At 46.0% G+C, this 22,394-nt stretch overlaps 1 protein-coding gene across 2 annotated transcripts; it reads right to left on the bottom strand.

The window, feature by feature from the left end:
• Nucleotides 1–980: 980 nt before the first annotated feature.
• ETS2 (ETS proto-oncogene 2, transcription factor) lies at nucleotides 981–21,048 on the bottom strand. Of its 2 annotated transcripts, none has more exons than XM_009426606.5 (10): nucleotides 19,690–21,048; nucleotides 15,710–15,781; nucleotides 12,703–12,814; nucleotides 11,426–11,545; nucleotides 10,837–11,037; nucleotides 8,844–8,927; nucleotides 7,286–7,507; nucleotides 6,163–6,426; nucleotides 4,226–4,344; nucleotides 981–3,256 (listed from the first exon to the last, which is right to left on the bottom strand). In XM_009426606.5, exons 1-10 carry the CDS (start codon nucleotides 20,473–20,475, stop codon nucleotides 3,041–3,043), a joined length of 2,196 nt encoding a protein of 731 aa, XP_009424881.2. In that variant the 5' UTR covers nucleotides 20,476–21,048; the 3' UTR covers nucleotides 981–3,040. The 2 variants fall into 2 exon arrangements, with proteins under 2 accessions (XP_009424881.2, XP_009424940.2); XM_009426665.5 differs by having other exon boundaries at nucleotides 19,001–19,932.
• Between the last annotated feature and the right edge of the window lie 1,346 nt (nucleotides 21,049–22,394).

Genomic DNA, 22,394 nt, shown 5'->3' with positions numbered 1-22,394 from the left:
ATGCTCCTCCTTGTTTCTGTTACATATCTGTTAGGCCGGATTTTCTTCACATACTCTATCAAAATATATGCAAACAGATTGAATGCAGAAACAGAAGAATCCAGCTCTAATACTAAACCAGACATTAAAGAGATTTGCAAATGTGAAACAATGCCATGCTAACTTTTTAAAAAATAATTACTTTTTGCAAGAAAAAAATGCTGTTAATGCCAATAAGTAAAATTATTTTTAAATGAATTCTTTTAAAATTTACTTTAATTTCTAATATGGAAATTATTGATAGATATAACCAGTAGAGTGTTGGTAAATGTTTAACAATCAGCACTCTGGGGGAGAGAAGGCCCTGATTTGTAGTGTCTGCTGATTCCCATGGGGTAAATACTCTCATCATGCCCCATCTCAAGCTACCATTACTGATGCGGTGATGCGAAGAGACATGTAGCTCTCGGGAGAACACAGTGAGCTGGCTCTAGCGCACCAATGAATATAAGCTTTTTGGCATACTCACTAATTTTGGAGCATGTAAAGAGAACAAATTTGAAAACAGGTGTCCTAAGACCACCATCACCTTACCAATGTCAGACTCCACTGAGGGGACAGAGTGTTGTGGCCTCAGTTCCAAAAGTACTTAAACCTCAAATTCTAATGTACTTAATATAAACATTCCAGAATCGCTCCTCTGTTATCTCTGCCAAGCTTCTGGCAAAGAAAGACATTTGAATCTTTCTATTATAACACTTTCTTAAAAGAATTTTTTGCTTTGAAAGAGAGCACTTTTTGGGAATTCTTTTAGGAAGGGCTCAAAGTTGATTCCAATTTGGGTTGTGGTTTCTAAGTGACTTGTGTATAAACCAGTTAAACAGAGACTTGCCGCTTGATGATGGAATGTTTTGAGTAGAGAATGGATCTGGGGTTAACATCCTTCCTCCAACTCCTTCATGCCGGGTGTGGAGAGGAAGAACGAGGACTATCACAAAGAATTTATATAAACAAAATACTTTATTATTGAGAGAGTAAAGGCCCAATTACAAAATTTTTATACTTAAGATGTTTATTACCATGCCAATGGTTTATAAGGACTGTAGTTTCCATAACTGTTAGGCTGAACCCCATGAAACTCCTTCTTTGTAGATAAAAGCCAGCCTAATATTGGCAATTTCACGTGGTTCAACCTCACATACAATGAGCCACTGCCTAGGATTCTTTTGGCAGCAAGATGTTCCCAGTCACATGTCTGTTTATATTATAAACAGATGTCCAAGTGATAAATACATCCCTCTTGAGAAAAACATCCTGTGCTTATGTATACTGGGAATGGTCTTTTGTGGGTATTGAGGCAGCGCAGCTCTGGCTTTGCTCTTCCCAGCTTGCCCGGCCACCCGATTCCTCAGTTTCATCACAGGAGGATTCTTTACAGATGTCAGCCACCCGTCCAAGGCCACGCAGCTAGTAAACAGACAAGCCTGTCGGACTTTGAAACCAACTTGACCGGGTCATTTATAAAGGCCGGGAATACACATGACTCAGGTGCTCTTTTGAAACGACTACAAAAGTCTCCATTTTGATCAAAACGTTTTCTCCGAATGAATGGCTCCGATGCTTTCTCTTTCCCATCTTAAGTCCCCGCTCTGTGCCTCAGAATAGTCTGTGTCCAAGAAAATAAGAATCACGTCATCTTGCTGTGGACACTGAGCAAAAAGGAGCAGCATGCTATTAAGATGGTTGAGACACACGAGTGAACAAAGATGGGACAAACTGTGCTTCGTTCAAGAGGTTTCATCAAGACCCCTACCGCCCCCCGTCCTTCAGCTCTGTACAGTAACTTTAACTTTACATAGAGCTGAGATAAAAATAAAGCTTTCTTACAAATTACATTTTTTTTCCAGTGAATTACTTTTGCAGTAAAAATAGCTGCTACATAAATCCCTCCTGATCTCTGAAAAGGAGTTGCATATTTCCAAAAATAATATTCTTATTTTAATCACACAGAAGAACGTGGAGCACAGGAAGGAAATGGCTGGGTGGTCAGGGAGAGGTGAGCTGTCGGAGAAACACAGTTAAACTAAAAAATAAAATCCATTTTGTGTATAAACTGACTTAAACGCATGCAAAGAAGTGGAAAACATATGCCATTTGTCAAGAAAAATACTGCTTTATAGCTTTTACTTTACAATTAAAGGAGAAAGCAGAGGCCAGATATAAGCCCAGATAGTAACATTTAAGTTTCTCATAAAAACTCCCAAATGTACAAAGTCCTTGCCAGACAACCAAGGCAAGAAAACCCCCCAAAAACAAACAAACAAACAAAAAAACACAAAAAGCAGGGATTACCCCCCACAGGCCTTATCCCTGTAAGTCTATTAAATGTAAATAATACATCCTTTACAACTTCTGGTAGTCGGCCCTTGGCAGATTAAATCTTTGCAAAATTCCATATGTGCTATTGAAAAATGAAATAAAACCTCAGATGTCTGAATTCTTATTTCAAATACAGTTATATAATTATTTTAAATTACAATATACAATTTCTGTTAAATAGAACTGTTAAGGGATTCTGAGAACAATTATAAGATTATAATAATATATACAAACTAACTTCTGAAATGACATGGTTGTTTCCTTCCCACCCTCCTACCCTCTCAAAGAGTTTTTGCATTTGCTGTTCCTGGTTGCAAAAGGCAAAAGAAAATCTAAAAATAGTCTGTGTGTGTCCACGACATGCTCGCTCCTTTGAGAATCTCAAACAGCCAGAACCATCCCGTCCCACGGCCTGCCAGGCACCAGGACGGCTTCCCGGTGCCTCTTTCTTGACCATTTGCACTTAAAAGCACTGTGAGTAGAATTAGCTGTGCCGTTGCTGCCACAAGGGAGGCAGCCTGGTCAAGAGGCGTGGTTTGGGATGCAATAAGGCCACTGCTTCTTGGCCACTTTCCTGGACATTTTCAATCCTGCCTTTCCTGGGTCCTCGGAGCAGCTGGTCAGGATGGGCTTCCCACTCAGTCCGCGAGCCTGGGGCCGGCTCAGGGTGGTCCCGGCGACCTCAGTCCTCCGTGTCGGGCTGGACGCCCAGGATGGCGTGCAGTTCCTCGGGCGTGAACCCCAGCAAGTTCTGGAGGTCGCACACGAAGCGGTACACGTAGCGCTTCCCCGACGTCTTGTGGATGATGTTCTTGTCGTAATAGTAGCGTAAGCCCCGGCTCAGCTTCTCGTAGTTCATCTTGGGCTTATTTTTCCTCTTTCCCCACCGGCGGGCCACCTTTGGTGAGCATGGATGGAAAAGAGTTAAACTCAATTTGTCAATGAAGAAAAAGTGAATGACATTCCTCCCTGATTATGATTCTGAGGCATGTTCACCCTAGAGAGATCTTGACACCTACACAAGGTCCGCAGGAGGACCTTTTGAGTACCTCTGAGTACCTTTGAGTACCTATGGTAGGGGCACTGTGTCCCCAAGGGGCAGAACCACTGGGGAATGAGGTTCCTGCTCCCTGGCCCCAGCTCAGCGAAACCTCCCGGGAGCCAAGGGTTCAGAGCCAGGAGGGTCCTGAGACCAGGGAAAGGTGGTGTCACCCACCCTCCAGGCTGGATATTCCAACTACTGAAGTTAACAGGTGCCGAGTGGGATTCTGAGCTGTGTGATATACTCATTCCTCAATGCTTGTCTCCCAAGGGAACTGGAGGCGGGGTGGGAATGGTGACAGACTATGCTCCCCAGTGCCAGAGACCAAGGGCTTCTCTCTAACGCTTTTCTGGCGGGGTTGGTATCCCACCTGCCCTTGGCCTTCTCCTTTAGACAGGGCTCCTGGTTCTAACTCTGCAGGGCTGGGGTCAACACTGCTGGGCTCAGCTAAGGAGTGGACAGAAGGCTGGCTCGGGGCCACATGAGGCTTGTTCCCCCGATGGGCAAGGGCAGCCTTCCTAAGGCATTTTCAGATGGTCGGCAGAGAACCTCAGTTTGCAGCTTGGGCCTCTTGATCAGACAACTGATCAAGACAGTGAAATCTGTGCAACGCCCTTGTATGAAGCATACCCAGAAAACACTGTACACGTTTATCAACAAAGCAATGACTCCACTTCCATTTTCCCAACAGCCAAGGATGCCTCACGTGGAAAGATTCTCAGCAGTACTGGTGAACCCTTTTTTGTGCCCAAAGAACTGAGTTTTTGAACGCAAGCAGGAAATCAGGTTTTCAAGCCCAGAGATTTCCCAGGGCTCTGGCCATACCTCATCGGGGTCGGCGAGCTTAAACTCCCATCCGTCTCCAGTCCAGCTGATGAATGACTGGCAGGATTTGTCTGATAGCAGCTCCAGGAGAAACTGCCACAGCTGAATAGGTCCACTTCCTGCGGGGAGAGGGAGGGAGACGGATCATACCCTTTCACAGATATAAAATACAGCAAGGCTTTAACCATCCTAATTGTACATGCTGATTTAGGAATGCAGACCCAACTCTCTGAATGGGGTTCCGATGTGACACTCAGGGTGGCACTCAAGGTGTTGGTGACAGTACTAAGTGCTTTAACGGGATGGGGCGGGGCACCAAATGTGAGTTCCTGCTCCACACTCCCTACTCCTAGAAAATAAGGTCACTAGACGAGACACTCTTCCCCTTGATTGCTAGGTTTGCTCTTTCTGGAAGAAAGTTTAGGGCCACCAACTCTTGGCATTAAAATTCCCCATCTGGTTTAATTGTTCCTTATGTAAAAACCTTCAAGGTTTTTTTCTAGAAACACCCAGTGGGGCAGAGATGGGGGTGGCTGAAGGGGTGTTTCATCACAGAATGAGGCGTGTCGTACGTGGGATCCCATGCCACCTTCCTGCCAAATGACCATGTGTAAATTGCTTAATGTGAGCCCGGTTTACTCAATAGCCACGCGGGGTCACACCCGTTGCCTCACAGCCTCTGTCTGGTGAAGCATGCTTTGCCAAGAGCTTCTCGTGCACCTGTCCTCGATTGACATTTAGAACTACCACCTTGCAAAGCAGGTGTCAGTGTGGTTCTGTTCTGAAGGGGAGGGATAAGATGCGGCTCAGAGGCCAGGTGCCTTGTCCTGGATCACACGCCCATCATAGCAAACAGGAGAAAAGCCTAGATCTTCCGACCCTAAGCCCAACCTCTTTCTACCAAATAGCTCTTCCTCAGAAACGCAATGGCCGTTATCAATAAAGCTTTGCTGTAAAGCACGGGACAGGCATTCTAGAACCAGAGCTGTGTGAGCACCGATAGCTATCTACCTGTGAGCCAATTTCCCCATCTGTAAAATGGCCTCATACCGCCCCCATGCCAGGCTGTCCTACAGACTGTATGCCTACTTAACTACAGAGTTGGCAGTCAATAAACAGAAACTTATGTTACTATTAAAATGAACCACACTAACGTTATGGCTGTTTATTCTTCTCAGGCCCTAAACTCCCAATAATGAAACCGATAATGGCTTTCACACACTCTTTCCGTGTATTTTAATACGTTTACGTGGCTGATTGTTCTTAGATGACAGAAAAAGAATGAATGCCTCAGTATCCTTATTTTAAACTTATCAGATTTTTTTAAGTTAGGTAATTTCAATCCACAGTGGCTCCATATGGTTAAAAAAAAAAAGCAAAAACGCATTTAAGGATACACGAAGCAGTGAAAACAAAGCCCCAGTATTTTCGCTAAAGTACTGGAAATACCTGTTTCTAAAAACAGCTTTATATTTGTCCACTGCCTAGAATAGCTCTCACCCAAACCTCAAAAATAAGAGCAGATAGATTTTAGAAGCAAGAAAAGGTAAACAGTGCCCATATTATTTGAGACTGGCTCTGCTGCCCCTCCCTAAGCCAGTTTACATTCTTTGAGATTCTTGGAGTGGGTGAGTCAGGGCTGAAGACTGCACAGGCCATGTCCCCTGCTCCAACTATTCCTCAGAACGTCCCAGGTGGAGGGAGTGGCCTGTCGATTTTCACTCACTCCATGGAGCTCTGTGTACATGAAAATTCCTCCAAGTGTGGCTTTTGTCAAATGCAGAGATACAGCAAGCCACGCATAAAACATGGAGTGTAGAGCACTGGTGTACCTAGCTTAGAAACACCCTCGGTGAATGTGGTACTGCGGCTCGAAAGGAAGCAAGGGACAGGACCCAGGAGACTGGGCGGCCAGGCTCTCGGAGTTCCACACACACCTGTGAAGCCGGCCAGCACGGCTGCAGGTATAACTGGTTTGCCTTGCTCCACCGGGTCACTCCTCTCTTGAATGTAATCCTTGAAAGACATGGTTGGCTTATTGAGGCAGAGAGACTGGCTGCAGTCATCTTCGAAGCTCTCGAAGGAAGGAACCCGTTGCACATCCAGCAAGGACGACTGGCTGTTCCAGGACTGGAGGAGGGAGTCTGAGCTCTCGAAGCTGTCCGCACCATTCTCAGGGGAGTCGTGGTCTTTGGGCGTCCCTGGCAAAGACAACCAAACACATACTTTGATTCCTCCAGGACACAGTTGGTCTTGGACACGACCACAGCATCACCAACCACTACCAGTGCAATCACGCACCTGCTGGTGTAGAACCACTCAGACTTCTCAAAATGCTCTCTACTCAGGTGCTTATTCCTTAGGGTAACTATACTACACAAATCCTATCTTCCATCAACAGTAGAATGAATAAAATTCTTATAATGGAATACTATACAGCGATGAAAAAGAACACATGGCTGCTACATCCAACAACATGCATGAATCCCAGACATCATGATGAGTAAAAGACAAACACAAAAGAAAACATGCCTCATGATTCCATCTATGTAAAGTTCAAGAAAATCAAAACCTAATCCGTAATGATAAAAGTCAGAATCGTTCCCTTCTGTCGGGGGGACGTTATTGATGGGAAGGGGTACGAAGGAATCTTCCAGGCTACTGGAAACTTCTCTATCTCCATCTGGATGGTTATTACATGGGTATACATACATACACAAATCCAACCAGCCACATGACCTGAGACTTGTGCACTGTATTTATGTTACATCTCCATAAAAAGAAATGTCACATTCCTGCATCGCCTCCATAAATATCCCAAAGTGTGGAGAAATCTGGCTGTAAAAGCAGGGACTGTTTTGTTTACTCAATGCCTGCAGTACCTGGGTCAGTGCCTGAAACATATTAGGGGTATACTTGTTGGAAATCCACTTAGAACATGGGCTTTGACCTCCTTCTCTAATGGCTGAATCCAGGAAGTATTTATTAAGAGGTTCATTATGGCTCTGGGGTTCTCAGAATCAAACCAACAGCCTCGTTGAAAGATGCTTCCAATCTTACCAGAATTGTTGGTGAGCAAATTCAAGTTGCTGCCTGGGAAGTCCTGACTGACAGAGCAGTAGGTGACGCTGACGGAGCTGAGCCGAGACTTGGGGAACATCTGAAACTCCTGCTCAGAGCTGAGTACGCTGGGTGTGGAGGCCGGACACATGCTGTCCAGGAGGCCGCCTTTTGGGTAATTCTGTGTCTGCATTCCATAGGGCGCCTGCTCTGTGCCAAAACCTGGAACAGAACAATCGGACGGCAGAGCTCTTAAAGTCAGTGTTACCCCAGTAAGTAACCCCTACGAGCAAATGACAGGTGAGCACTCCGCACACTCCAGCCCTCTGCAGAACCTCAGTGGAGACCCGGGCTTTGGTGGGGGTCTGTCACCAGGCCTTCTTCTCAAACCATTCAGCTTCTCAACCAGCAGCCCTCTGCCAAAATGACTGCAGCCTCTGCAGGCAGGACTCAATGTTCCTATTTCTACAACCCTAGTGCTTTCATGGGACCTTCAGGAAGACAGGGCTCACTGGCTCTTTTAGCTTCCGAGGAGAGTAAGGCTCAGACAGACCAAGTGATGTGTCATGTACTGTGTGATTCATAAGGAGCAGAACCAGGCCATGAACCCTGTGTGCTGAGGCACAGCCCACTCTGCTTTCTGTTCCTTCATCACACCGCTCCTGTCTCTGTTCATTGCAGAATAATTTATTTTCTGGAGAGGGAAGGAAGCTCTCTGACTCTGATTCAGGTTCATGCAGGCACAGGGTGTCCCACTGTGTCATGTTCAGAAAGACCTCCTGAGCAGGAAGCCCCCAGTGGGGCAGAGAGGTGGGCTTCACCGGGTCTGAATGGTGGAGCTGGGGCCAGAGAGAAAACACTGGGCCGGACCAACACCACCCAAGCCTGCTGTTCCGAGGACCCCTCCCTCGCTGGCCTGGCCAGACCCTGTGCCCTCCCCAGTACCAGCAACCAGAAGAAAGGACCCAGATTCCATGACAGCTCTTTAAGCTCCCAAGTTCAGAGCCAGTTTACAAATTGCTTTTCACGCACTCTGTGCCTGCCACCTCTTGTTTGCTACACTAAACCAACATTACTGGTGACCGCGGTAATCAGCTCACTTCGTTCTGCTCCTTGCTCTAAGAATTGCCTGGACTAGCACTAACAGTGCTGACCTATGGAAGATCGTGTGAGCCACTTAAGCAACTGCGAAAGTTCTAGTGGCCATATTAAAAAAGCAAAAAGAAACAGGTGAAGTTAATTTTCTTATTTTACTTGGCCTCATATAGCAATTATCATTTCAATATGTAATCAATACATTAAAAATTATCAGGGAGACATTTTATATTCTCTGTTTCATACTAAGACTTCCAAATCTGGTGTGCATGACTATACTCTTCCTACACATCTCGATGTGGACCAGTCACATTTCAATGGCTTATAGCTCAACACCCACGTGTGGCCACCATAAGAGACACACAGGTCTAGGTGGCCCCTTAGGAGCCTACAGTAGAGAGATTCCAAGTCTACTGGGAAGACTGAAGACAAAGTTCTTAAGGGCAGAATCAATCGGACTGACCTAATGTATTGCTGTTAATCCAATGAGGAACGGAGGTGAGGTGTGAATTTTCTTCATATTGATCTTCTGTCTTTTCTTGGTTTTCTGAAAAGCAGACACAGGAGACGTAAGATGGCAGATGTAGGTGAAAACTACACAGAACAAATTGACTTTCTGAATTCCTGTGAGATGATAATTTTAGAATGATGAGATGCACGGAGTGCTTCACATTTAATCTCATGGTGCTCCACGTCCCTGCCTGTCTTTTTCAAAAAACGAGAGAAAGCAACCCATTTTTCCAATTACTAAAATAAATTTTCCAAAATGAATGATGTCATTGGCAACACTAAATTTTCTATCGCAAAAGGTCCAGATGGTGTATTGAATTCATTCATGCATTCAAGAAACAGTTAAGTATTTATGAAATGCCATCTGTACCAGAGGCTGCATACAGGAAATTAATAAAATGGATGGTGTCTGCCCCCGTGAAGCTTACAGTTCCACTGCTTCCAAACCTGCACGCTTCCCCAGGGTGTGGGAAGTCTCCAGGGCTGTGGGAGTCTGGGATGGGGAACACATGTGCCCAAGAACTTTGAAAGGGAAAAGGTTTGTGCACTGTGTATGCATACTTACTACGAATATATTACAAAGTGCACGTCCACCCGGAAACCCAAATACACACAAACTCACAGGCCTGAGGAATGGTAAAACAGGCCCAATTTGCCAATAAACAGATCACCGGAAACTTGGTAGAAAAGCTCTGTCCAAGTTCAGAAGAAATGAGGGTCTTTAAAAATGAGTTTCCCTGGCCCTCAGAAGCCGTAACTAAAAAAAGTTAGCTGTTGAATCCTAGGTGTTTTTGAGATTCTGAGTCTACAGTTGATGCTGAAATTCAGTGTGTTTAAAATCAGTCAGGTGAGGACTAGTTCCCTGAATTCTACAAACATGCTTATTTTCTTATATTTTTTTAACCTAAATAATCCCTACTGTATTTTCTTTCTTTCCCTCCCTCCCTCCCTCCCTCCATTCCCTCCCTCCCTCCCTCCCTCCTTCCTTCCTTCCTTCCCTCCTTTCAACAGAGTCTCACTCACACAGGCTGGAGTGCAATGGTGTGATCTCGACTCACTGCAACCTCTGCCTCCCGGGCTCAAGGGATTCTCCTGCCTCAGCCTTCCGAGTATCTGGGATTACAGGCATGTGCCACTATGCCCAGCTAATATTTTTATTTTTTGTATTTTTAGTAGAGACAGAGTTTCACCATATTGGCTAGGCTGGTCTTGAACTCCTAACCTCAAGTAATCTGCCCGCCTCCGCCTCCCAAAGTGCTGGGATTACAGGTGTGAGCCACCGCACCTGGCCTTCTTTTCTTTTTTAACTCAACATGTTTTAAACATTGGTCTCCCTGCTATTTTAAGTTTTGAATCAAGACTTTCTCTGTATTTGGTGAGCTTTCTACTGATCAATGGCCAGTTTCTGTACAATATGATAGCGTGTAAATATATATCAATTTCTCACTTGTTTCAAAACAGACCCCGCCCCCTCAACAATCCTCAACATCCAAAATACATTCCATTTGGATGTAGGAAAATTTACAGTAGAATTCACAGGGTTTATGTGAGTAAAGGCTCCCCCCTTTCATTAAGGCTGCCATATCTCTTAGCTCTGTAAGGTGAGCTCAGAAGACGTGGGAATTCTTGCTGTCCTACATATCTGAGTCAACGTGGACTCCCGTGATGAATACAGCCAGCAATAGCAAACAATTTAGTGACTAAGGCTACTACCTTGTGGCTATACTTGATGCTATACACACACACACACACTCACATAAAGTGGGATAAAAATCTATAATCACTGCCATATATCTGACTCACTTGAGTGGCATTTTGAGGCAAGGTACTCTATGTCATTTCAAGTGGCAACCCTAAGGTTGAAGAACACCCACGTGACTTTCCCAATCAGTCTTCCCGGCCACAGCTCATCCTGGACAAGGAGAAGCAAGACGTTCAGCTGGTACCTTTGATCATTTGCTCCAGATGTTCCCAGAGAATGTCACCCACAAAGTCAGGTGCCAGCTCCAGAAAGCGTTCCTTGCCAAGGTTACACAGCATCTGGCCATTCATGCCGAACCTCTGCAGATTCACGTTCACCAGACTGAACTCATTGGTGGCCCAGAGAAGCCACTGGCATACCTGTTGCTCACTCCACAGCCAGGGGTCTACCAGGAGAGAAGAAAAAATGGAACACATGAGGTAAAAACAGTGGAAAGGTAGTGAGACCACTGTCACCCCTAATTTATGCACCAAGTACCGACATATACTAGAACCCACGAATGAGCAAGATACCATGATGACACGTCACCATTCTGACACGATCCAGGCACATTTCAAGACACCAGTAATGCGTCCTTCTACTATATATTTAATGAGTTCTGGATCAAGTCTTGGGTTGATTGGGGTGAAACAGAAACTGGCTCAGGTTAACGACATCTATGCTACTCTTTGCAGAATACCCCAAGCAAAAGCTTAATAAACAAGTCAAGATCAAACAACTGCACTGAAGTTGGTTCTTCTCACCCAATGCAGGCTCAGGAAAGCAGTACTTACTCTTTGGAATGCCCAGGCGCCGCTGTTCCTTTTTGAAGCCACTGAAGGTAGCTTTTAAGGCTTGACTCATCACAGCCTTGCTGCACGGGGTTAACAAAGGCAATTCACAGTTGGCGGAGTCTGGAAGGAAACCCCCCATGGGGACATTAGGACTTCAAGTTGGTGATATCAGGTGGAGATTTAGGAGAGACATCTTAGTTTTTGGAAAAGAACAATTTTGATCTCAAACCTTGGCATGATTCCTTAAAACAGTGTAACTATTAACAAAAAACTTTTCTGACTATAATTGAGAAAATATATATCTCAGAACTATACTTATTAAAAAATCTAAAATAAAACTCAGATTTGATTCTATTTTGCAAAGCGTCACAAAGCAGTTGTGCGTAGGGAAAACTGCTAAGTCTATTTTAAAATTGTAGGCAATGAAAACAGTTGCATGGTTTCTGGTCAAAAGGCTGAAGGGACTGTATCATTTGGAAGTCACTTCCATTAAACTAGGCGTAGAGCTGAGAAGTGAGTGTGATATGAATGTGCCGCACTTAGCACGGTAATGGAACCACACCTTCCATTTTTATTGAAAAACAATCTTCTCCAGACACCCTCAGCTATTTCAAGAATGATAAATGGCTGCCATGCAGGGTTATGCTTACGCCAGTGTATGCGTTTTAATTAATTTTCTGGCCTGTATTCTCAGCACCTACTTCACATGACACAGTCATCTCTGGCATGTTTCCAACTAATAGCTCTGTCACAGTAATTGTATGAACATTATCTGACGTGCTATTCCTTTAAGAAGAATAAACAATGACACGAAGAACTACAGAAAGAACTACCGATGGGTAAGGATTACAAAGAACAATTTGTTGCCCCAAAACTCAGGGCAGGGGAGATGATTTAACTAATGATGCAAACCCAAATTACAAGTTTGGGTGTGTTTTAATGTCTACTCTTCTGTCTGTTTTCCAGGGCAGAGCAGGGAGATGAGGACCTGCTTGCCCATGTTGAAAACATCCAGGAGGGGCAGCTCAGGGGTTCCCCTGCAGTTTCCTAACAGCGGCTCACTGGGGGGCGTCTGGCACTCAAGACATCAGAATCCACATCAGAATCACCAAGTTGATACAAATGAAAAACTGCCTTCTCCCAGGTCCAGAACTTCTGGCTATTCATATCAAAGATTCCAGATACCAACATTTCTTGCTTAGGAACTGTCCTCTCTTTATTAACTGAACTACTTAGGAAAATCATGCACAATTTGTCAAGTCTGAGGAACCAATTACCATGAGAAATGGAATCCAAGCCTGTTGGCACTTCTTGCAGTGTTTGCTCTTCATTTAGAGAAGGAAAAACAGCAAACAGGGACCCATCAAAGGTGTCAAAGGCTGGCTGGCGCTGCAAAAACAGATGGAAAAAAAATGGAAATACAATATTTAAACTGATTGAATTACCTGTTGTAAAAGTGGTCTGTGGGCAATCCTACCAATAGTCCCTGATTAAACTGGCAATTTTGAAGCAAACATGGAATCAACCAGTCAGTCCTTAAAACAGACTTGTAAAATGGTCAAAGTGACTGAAATGATTGTATTTTACTGTGGATTTTTATTATTATTATTTTGAGACAGAGTCTTACTCTGTCACACAGGCCAGAGTGCAGTGGTGCAATCTTGGCTCACTGCAACCTCCCCCTCCTGGGTTCAAGCGATTCTCCTGCCTCAGCCTCCCGAGTAGCTGGGACTACAGGCGCCCACCACCACGCCTGGATAATTTTTGCATTTTTAGTACAGATAGGGTTTCACCATGTTGGCCAGGCTGGTCTCAAACTCCTGACCTCGTGTAATCGACCCGCCTTGGCCTCCCAAAGTGCTGGGATTACAGGCGTGAGCCACGGTGCCCGGCCACTATGGATTTATTTAAGTAACCTCATAGAGTCGGAGTGACTGGGAATTTGTTTTAGTGGCCTAATCCACTTAAGTTAATATATTAAATACACAAATCTGAAAATAACAGAATCTTACAATGGTGTCGAGAGGAGCCTCAGAGACCCCTTTACCAAACACCTGACCCTCCTGTTACATTGAGAAAAATTCAACTAGGCTGTGTGTGTAAGAAAAATGACCCTTGACAAGGCCGTCTGAGCACAATGCAGTTAAAAGGCAAATGACCCGATAAACACTGAAAATCAAACAATGAAATACACTACTTTATCTTTGGAAGCATTTATTTTGTAATGTTTGCCATGAAACAATTTAACTGAAACTAGAGATGCTTTTCCACATCAATTCCAATGGTTTGGAAAATAGTAATACATGACAAAATTCCTTAACGTTTCATTTTATAACAAGTAAAGTGTCTTAAAAATGAACCCCTCCCTGCCCCCAGGCCAGGCGGGGTGGCTTATGCCTGTAACCCCAGTGCTTTATGAGGTTGAGGCCAGAGGATCACTTGAGCCCAGGAGTTCAAGTCTGCGGTGAACTACGATCAAGCCACTGTACTCCCGCCTGGGCAACAGAGAAGGACCCTGTTGCTTAAAACCAAAAACGAAAAAACAAATAAAACAAAACAAAAAAAACCCAAATCACCTACTAAGGGGAAAGATTTCCAAAGGAAATAGGTTTAAAGTTAAACTAAACTATCTGCAGAAGAGACACACAGAAAGATAAAACCTTACACTAACTCAATTTCTGAGCATCTTACATAATATTTATGAAAGAAATACCTTTTAATGTAAGACTCATTTGAAAGTAACCGATAATATCTGGATTCATCATCGCCTAAATTGTTGAGGAACACGTGAAGAAAGACTATATTTTTCCAACATAAGCTGGAAATCCCATGTTATGTGTAATACAATGACCCATCTGTTGAGTCATCAATAAGAAAATGTGTAACACATTTACAAATAAAATCGGTTACCCGCTTTCTTTTTAGAAATGCAGAACAATGAATGACGCATTACAAAAGAGGGCAGGCAGAGGCTGGAGCCCAGCCCAAAGAAATCCAAGTCAATGATGACCAACTGCCTGAGATCTACGAGGAAAACCGATCAATCAGGCAAGTGCAAATTACTCATCTGGATTTACAAACTACTTTAGAGCAGAGCTAATTTTGGCGAAACCTCCAATAAACTTTTAAAGTTCCCACAAGCATTGCCCAGGTGACTAAGAAATGCCTTTCCTAACTGTAAATTCTTTTTTTTTTTTTAAAGCCAGGAAGCCAAAAGACAATACAAATCTGTGCTTCCTATTTCAACACATCAATTTCAGCAACGACTGCTTCTTTTCCATATCCAGAAACCGCATAAGCATCGTCAAATTATTTGAATTAATAGAAGGATTTTTCTAAGGGGTGTGGTTTCAACTTAATACCATGATTTCTTGTACCACTTCTGCCATGCTTAAAATGTCTGGCCAAATCAAACAAGCAGACTCACTAGGCTGAAGTTTGATGACCTTTAGAATACTGCAGAAAGGACTGTGCTGAGTTTTGCCTCTTTGGGTAATATCAGACAAATAACCTCAATAATGATATACAAAGGAAAATGTAATATGCCAGAGACGTATATCATCATTATGCAAGACGCTAAACTTTGAGGAGGCCAATTTTAAAATCATGCTTCTGAAACATGTTTACTACATAATACTGAAAACAATCAAATCTTGCTGTCATATTTGGAGAAGACAAGTGGGAGATTACCAGTTTGTGCTACTAAAGAATGTTCCCAAAAGGAATGATGATAGAAGCTACATAAAATGTTTATGCAGCAGAGAGGGCGCTTTCATTTTTCATCTGGTTTTTGGTTTAACATAAGTAGGCCTGCTTGTTCTCTGAGCCAGTAACAGGCTACCTACAATTCCACCGGCGCTGCCCTTTCTGATAGGAGCTGTAGCGGTTGGGTCTGTCTGCCTCTTCTCTCTCATTTCAGTTCTTAAACTGCTTCCCATCAACCAAGGAAACTCCTGGGTAGACAGAAAAGGCAGTAGAGACAGCCTCTCCAGCTGTTTTATTGGGAGTTATAGGATTTTCACCTGGAAGGAGCCTCAGAAAACAAGCTATAAAGGCCTTTGGTTTCATATCGTGGAGGAGAAGAACAACACACATCAAGATACCCATTCTGCAGACCAGAAAACTGAGGACCAGAGCAAGTAAGCAAATAGTCTATAGTCACATGGCCAATAAATTAAAAAGCTAGGGCTACAACCAGTTTTCTGGGACCCAGGCCTTTTTTTTCTTTCCTCCTAGAGATTGAGTTTTCCAATTAAAAAAAAAAATTAAGACTTGCCCACTCACCTTGAGTGTCCCTCTGTAACTGTTAGCCACAGGGGCTACCTGGTCCATATTCTTGATTCCGAAATCATTCATCTTAAAAAAGAAAATAAAAGTCAAAGAGGCAAAAGATTAAGTACACTAAACTCATCATTGGTGGCATCAAGACTTGATCCTGGCTGAGTTCTACAGCTAACAGGTAATTCAAAAGTGAATGCAGGGAATTCTTGTTTAAATGGCTGTCCTCCCAAAGGTCTCAAGAGGAAAGCATTTCTCAGTATCACAACGGGATATGCTGTTTCGGTGATTGAATAATAATGCTGATTCCCCACTGAATTCCACTTAGATGTCACAGAAAAAGTCACTTGCTGGCTGGCTGGTCAGAGCCTCCTTGCTGGGTTAGCAGGGCAAGAGGGCCTGGGTCAGGCTTTTCATTCACATTTCCATGGCCAGCTTAGGTGAGCGCTTGGGTGGGTACAGTGGGGCAGTGGGCCGCCTCCTGTCTGCTCTGGACACAATCAGCTCAACCTGAGAGCTTCAGGACAGCTTCAGGGGTCATTTCTAGAGACAGGAAAGGAGTCCAGGAAGCCCCCTCTCTTCCCTTCCACTCTCCAGGCTGTAAGAAAGCACACACCCAGGGAAGGGATCAAAGGGAGAACTGAAGACCAAACCCCCTTACATGGTCCCAGATCTTCCTGCTTTGAATACAGAGCTCAAAATATTTCTGCTTTGTGTGTTGCTTGGCTGTGCACTTCTTCAAGAGGAACTGATTCCAAGCATGGATCTGCCTTACTTCCTCTGACTGAGTCTTAATCTTCTACTAGGCCTGGGCTAAGCAATATGGTACCCACTTGCCATCTGTGGCTACAGAGCTCTCAACCAGTGGCTAGTACAAATCCACACATACACACTAGCTCTCAAAGACTTAGTGGAAAAAAGAAAAAAGCTCAATAATTTTTATACATACATAATATTTCAAATATATTAGGTTAATTTGAAATACACTGAAATCAATTTCACCGGCTTTATTGTTTTTAACATGGCTATTACAATGAGGCTTGTAATTGGACAATGACATAATAGGCTGAAAATTTATTTGGAGCTCTAAAATGTAATTGTTCAGCCAGGTAAGTTACATATCAGTAAGAAAGATACTTAGATAATAGAGTAACTAAAACTCATTTTCAGAGACCTTGGGTTAGCACCGATGAGTGGCCTTCACCTCTAGGGTGATTCCTTGCCCTCCCAGGTTCATGGCTATGGAACTGAAGGCTTGTAGCAAAGCTCTAAGCCTAGCTCCATGGCCTCCACTGGGTGCTCTTACCTGTTTACAACTGAGAACTTTTTAAGTAATTCAGACAACATTCAACTGATAGAACTTACTGGATGTGGCGAAATAACAAAGGCTCACCGAACTATTTAATTTGCATTTATTTTCTTGTTTTCTCTTTATGATCAACATTATGGCTAAACCAGACCTTCCAAGAACCCTGCTACCCAACACACACCCAACACACACACACACACACACACACACACACACACACACCCCTCTTGGCTAAAAGGCAGCAGGTGAGGCCAGAGGCATCAGAAAATTCTGTTAAAACACTCGGAGTGCAGGTAATGATCATGGTAGCCAACAAAGGCTGGTCAGCACTGGCAATAAATAATAGTCCTATGAGAGGACAGAGAGGGGCAGCAGTCTTGGGTCCAAAGTGGCCGCATTCACTCAGAATCTCCACTTGGTGGATTATGCCACTTATATTCACTCAACAATCAATAGTGTCTCCTACTGATGGCTGCCATTGCCAGAATGCCTAGTTACTAAGAGCTAAGCCCCGTGCTGGGGGACCATCCACTCCTACCTAATTGAATCTTCCTGCATCCCTGAGAGGCAGACGTCATACAGTGAAGCAACGGAGGCCCAGCAACATGGACAATCTGCCCAGGATCCACATAGCTACCAGCGGGGCCACCACAGGGCAAAGTGGAGATCAAACCCCAGTTGAGTATGGTCCTAAATCCTGAGTCCTCCACACAGTCCTCTGTGCCGGGAGAACATGAATGATGAGGAATGGACCCTTCGCACCCCATCCTGATACTATCAGATCAGGCCCTTCTCACTACTCCTTCCAATGTGAAATGCTCCTTCCTCTAGAGCTTTATGTCATCTCTCTGCATGAAATAAGTCCTGGTAGCTGCTGATTAAAGAAATAAACAAGCCTCAAACAGAAGGCCAAAATCATAGACATCTTGGGTGTTGCCAGTTATCCATCCAGAGCCGGATGGGTCAGCTCTTTTTCTTCCTTAGGCTTGCAGACTGCTTGCTGACTTGATTCTGTTTTTCAGCTTCTCTGAGATGGACAGAGAATGAATGTGGAAGGCAGTGGAAAAGCTCTCCCCAGCTTTTGTGTACAAATACCAGGAGAAAAGGCAGCCTACCACTCCCACATAAAGAGCTGTAATTACTAGCTACAGAATAGAATTCTTTTGTTGTCCAGCTTTTAATGAGTTTTGTAAAAACCATGCAGAATTAAAGTGCTCTACTAAATGGTTTCAGGCAGACACACAACTCATCAAATTTAAGCTTGCTTATTTTACTCAACAGGGCTTGTTAGGTGGCAGACAAGCCAAGTTTTTCCACATAAATCAATTTCAAGTTTGGTGTTGCTGATGGATCGCTGCTTTTAAACCAAAAAAAAAAAAAAAAAGGATAAAGAGCAGAAATGTAACAGCTGAGAATGGTTACATTTAAAAACAAGGAGAATTTGCCTGACAACAGTACCCTTATTGGAACAAGTAATCACTTATGTAAGATTATTTAGATAAATTTGAAAACAAAAAAAGAAACAACACAACCTTGTAACACACATTTGAAGGTAGTTTGCTTTTTTCGCTTTGAAAGCGATCAGTTTAGAGAGATGAATGACTAATCCCAGAAATGAGTATCTGAACATTTCCCTGCGGATGGTCGGTGCTAACATTTACTGTGCTGCGCTACTACTCAGAATTTTAATAAAGCTTAACGTGGAGATTTATCTCTCTGATTGGTGGTGGTGTGGGCAGGCAGATAACGCACAGGCGCTTCCATTGTATGGAACAAATATAATCTCTTACTGGCGAATTAAAATAAATTACTCCTATCTCCAAAGGGGACTGCTCATTTCTTTACTTTCTAAATAACTAGCGCGTCAACTACTATTTTAGGCTACCCTGAAATTGTGTACAGGCTAACATAAAAGGTCTCCTGCCGTAAAAAATAAAATAGGATAACACACACGCAACCCAAACACACACAAGCAAACACTCAGTTACCTCTTCATTCAAATGCTGTAGGAACGAGAAAATAAAGGCAGCCCAGCGCAACCAGATCTCATTTCCGACAGGTTCCCCACGCTCTCCTCGCACGACCGAGGGGTCCCCAGCCCGGGCCCTGGACGCGGCGAGCAGGTGACCATGGCACCCCGCGCCCCGCAGGTTCCCGCGGTGCCGCAGCCTCCAGGTGTCTTGGGCGCCCCAGATCCTCCGGGCCCGGCTACGCTCCAGGAAGTCACCCTCAAAGCCGGGGCGCCAGGCCACCTCGGACACGCTCTCCTGTGCCCCCACTCCCGTTCGCGAAATCATGTTCGCCGGGACATCCACTGGTCAGGACCCCCTACTAGGCCTGCGTTTCCTTTTAAAAACAAAAGCGAGCGAAACAAGCCAGCGCGCCCTGGCCGCCCCCGCGGCTAGGCGACCCCGAAGACAGCGGCCCTAGCCCGCAGGAACCCCCCCGGCCGACCCCGCCAGCCCCGGAGGCCACTCCATAACCGGAAAACGAGCCGGCGCGGAACTCAGACGCGCGCCCCTAGAGTCCTCGCAGCAGCCGCCACCCCCACCTGCACCCCCGGCAGCGCCCCGAGATCTGCGTGCCAGTGCCCCCCGCGACCCCCGCCCAGGCCCCGGGTGACCCTCCATGGGACTGGAGTCGCGCGCCGGGCGCTCTCCGCGGGCCCAGCTCTTACCGCGCCGCTGCGGGCAGGGCCGGCGCTCGGTCGGGACGGTGGCTGTTCGGCGCCCGCGGCTGCTCCGTGCGCGCCGGGCGAGGGCGAGGGCGAGGGCGAGGGCGCCGGCCAGAGACGATCAGGGAGGCCGGACGCTGGCCGGGCGGCTCCGGGAGCTCTGAGCTGGAGCGACACCGCACTCGTCAGTCTCTGGAGGAAGTAACCGGCCCGTCCCCCACGCGGCGCGCTCTTCAGGAGCGGGAGGAGGAGGGAGGAGGGAGGAGGAAGGAGGGACGGCCGAGGGGAGGGGAGGGGAGGAAACGAGGGAGGAGAGAAGAGAGAGGGGAGGGAAGGGGAGGAGAGAGAAGAGGAGGGGAAGGGAGGTAGGCAGGATGGGGAGAAGCGGGAGGAGAGGGAAGGGGGCAGCAGGAGGTTTGGGGGAGCGGAGGGAGAGGAGAGGGAACGCACGAGGGGAGAAAAGAGGAGGGCGGAGGCGGCGAGGGAGCGCGGGGCGGGGCTGACACCTTCCGGCCCAACCTTCCCTCCGCCTCCTGCTGTCACTCGGCTGGGTCCCTCGCCCGCTGGCCCTGAGGCCCCGGGAGCAGGGCCTCGGCCCCACGTGCGCGCGAGTGTGCGCCCTGGGAGCCGGGCGGAGACTTTCCGTGGAGCGCTCGGCGTCCTCTCTGGGGCCAAGGCCCTAACGCCAAACCTGCCTTTGGAATTCCGCAGCGACGGAGCAGTGGTGCTGGTGGCACCGAAGGGCAGCCGGGCTTGGGTAATAAGGCCCTGAAATTGAGCCGACCCCATTCTTGAACCTCTGAATGGGCTTAGGACTAATGATCATTCTATCACAAAAAGGCTCCAAATGAGGCGCTTCCTGTAGAAACCGGGCCCTGGCTGTGTCCCCGAGTCGTGGTGCTGATCGCGCTGCTCCCGGGAAGCCCCGATCCCGCAGGCTCCGCGGGAGTGGCGCCCTCTGGAGCTGAGCGGTGCCCAGATAGTGACCCGCCTTGGCCGCGCTTCTCTCTGGGCTGGGCACTCCACGCACATCATCGTCACTCTCGGAGGACTTGCGGCTCCCACTTTACACAGGTGGGAACTGAACCTTAGGATGAATAACCTGCCACGTCAGATTGATGAGAAATTCAAGGTGGAAACCTGAGTTTATCTGACTCCGAAACCCTGGTCAAAACCACCCCCTACACTGTGGTTTCCGTTTTTATCAGAAGGTGCTTGAGTCCATGGCTGTTTGGACTCAGGTCACATGCTCAATATTTTGCACGAAAGTTTAGATTCCTGAAGTTGTGGATGAAATAGGAAACCCCAGCTTAGGCGAGGCCACGGGGCTGAAAGCTGCTCACATCTCAAGAACTGCGGCACCACCGGGAAGGGAGAGGAATGGCCCAGCTTCTCTGTGACTCAGGGTTCTAGGTTTCCATGGTGACTCTAGGTCTAGAGTTATCCGGGTAATTGAGATATCGGTGCACCTTAATGTTTCTGGGTCCCGAAGGTCTCCAGGTATCACCGTGGCATGAGTCACAGTCAGAATCTATACGGCTGAAACAATCACGTATAGGGGAAGTGATTATTTCTTAGAGACTGAATTGATTCTGATGGCTTCTCAGTGTATTCAGGCCCAGATTAGAGAACACAGATAGGTCAAGAAAGAGTTCCATAAATGGAATACAGATCCATAGTAAGTTACCATGGAGACATGAGTATGTTACTATTTTTTTTAAAAACCGTAGCAGAAAATACTGACTCATCTGGGCTGCAGTTTCAGCTAATATAGGGTCTTTCTCCCTCAGGCTACTTGCACAGCCCTGAGAAGCTGGGTGTAGACAGCTGCTCCCCAAAGCTCAGCTACTTCCCGAAGCTCACTTGCCCCAAGCAGACTGCCTTGTCCCACCATGCCTGCCCTCGTGTTCATGGGTGCTGAGTGCCAGGTGCTCCAGGGCTCCCTGAGTCGCTGATGGGCTCCCTGAGTGGAGCCATATTTCTTCTTTGCAGGGCTGGCACAGGCTGGGGGCTAGGAGGTGGTGCTTTGCTCATGCTGGGCTGTTTCCAACACATATGAGCAGAAAGATATCAAAAGAGGAGCACAGGAGTTTGAAGACCACCGGTTCCCGACAGTGGAACCTTCCTCTGCTCACTAACCTTGGGCCTCCTCTACAGAATAAGGGATGATTATGGAACCTACGTCCTTAAGACTGTGGCAAATGACATAGAACCAAATGTGCAGAATAGATTAGAGTGTTGAGTACATGGCAGAGAAGGACTCAAAATGATCTAGCTATTAAGAATCTTTTTCCAAGCTCTCCTCAGGGAGGATTTTATAGAAAACATTTTGAAAAAACTATCATATACACGAAAAAAAAAAAAAAATCCCGCCCCTCGCAGGTTTAAATGTGTGAAAGCCTTGAGAAGGGGATCCCAGCCGGAAGACCAAATGGCAGAGCTAAGACGGCGGGGAGGCTGTGGGAAGAGGAAGCTGGGCCTGTGTGTTGGAGTCATGGTAAGCCTAAGCTCCTGCCTCCCACCCAGGTCCCTGGTCCTCCCTATTTCCCCTTCCAAAGAGTCTGCCCCAAGCAGCCCCCTTGCCCTGGGTCCTGCCCTGTAGCTGATCCACCTCTGCACGAGGGCAGTCACATGTTCATAATAAAATGGCTTATCCTAGTTCTGGGGCAATATCAGGGTTCCTTACATTTTTGTCCTTAATACTAGTT

Source organism: Pan troglodytes, chromosome 22, assembly GCF_028858775.2.
Source record: "Pan troglodytes isolate AG18354 chromosome 22, NHGRI_mPanTro3-v2.0_pri, whole genome shotgun sequence".
Lineage (NCBI taxonomy): Eukaryota > Metazoa > Chordata > Mammalia > Primates > Hominidae > Pan > Pan troglodytes.
The sequence above is the reverse complement of the archived record's forward strand: the minus strand, read 5'-3'. Positions and strand labels throughout refer to the sequence as shown.

Excerpts from the sequence above, each read along its gene's own strand:
- ETS2 (XM_009426606.5), bottom strand. The coding sequence starts at position 20,475 with ATGGGGTCGGCTCAATTTCAGGGCCTTATTACCCAAGCCCGGCTGCCC. Across the intron at positions 6,427-7,285 it reads TTTGCTCACCAACAATTCTG|GGACGCCCAAAGACCACGAC; the intron begins GTAAGATTGGAA and ends TGTCTTTGCCAG. Across the intron at positions 4,345-6,162 it reads CGTGCTGGCCGGCTTCACAG|GAAGTGGACCTATTCAGCTG; the intron begins GTGTGTGTGGAA and ends CTCTCCCCGCAG.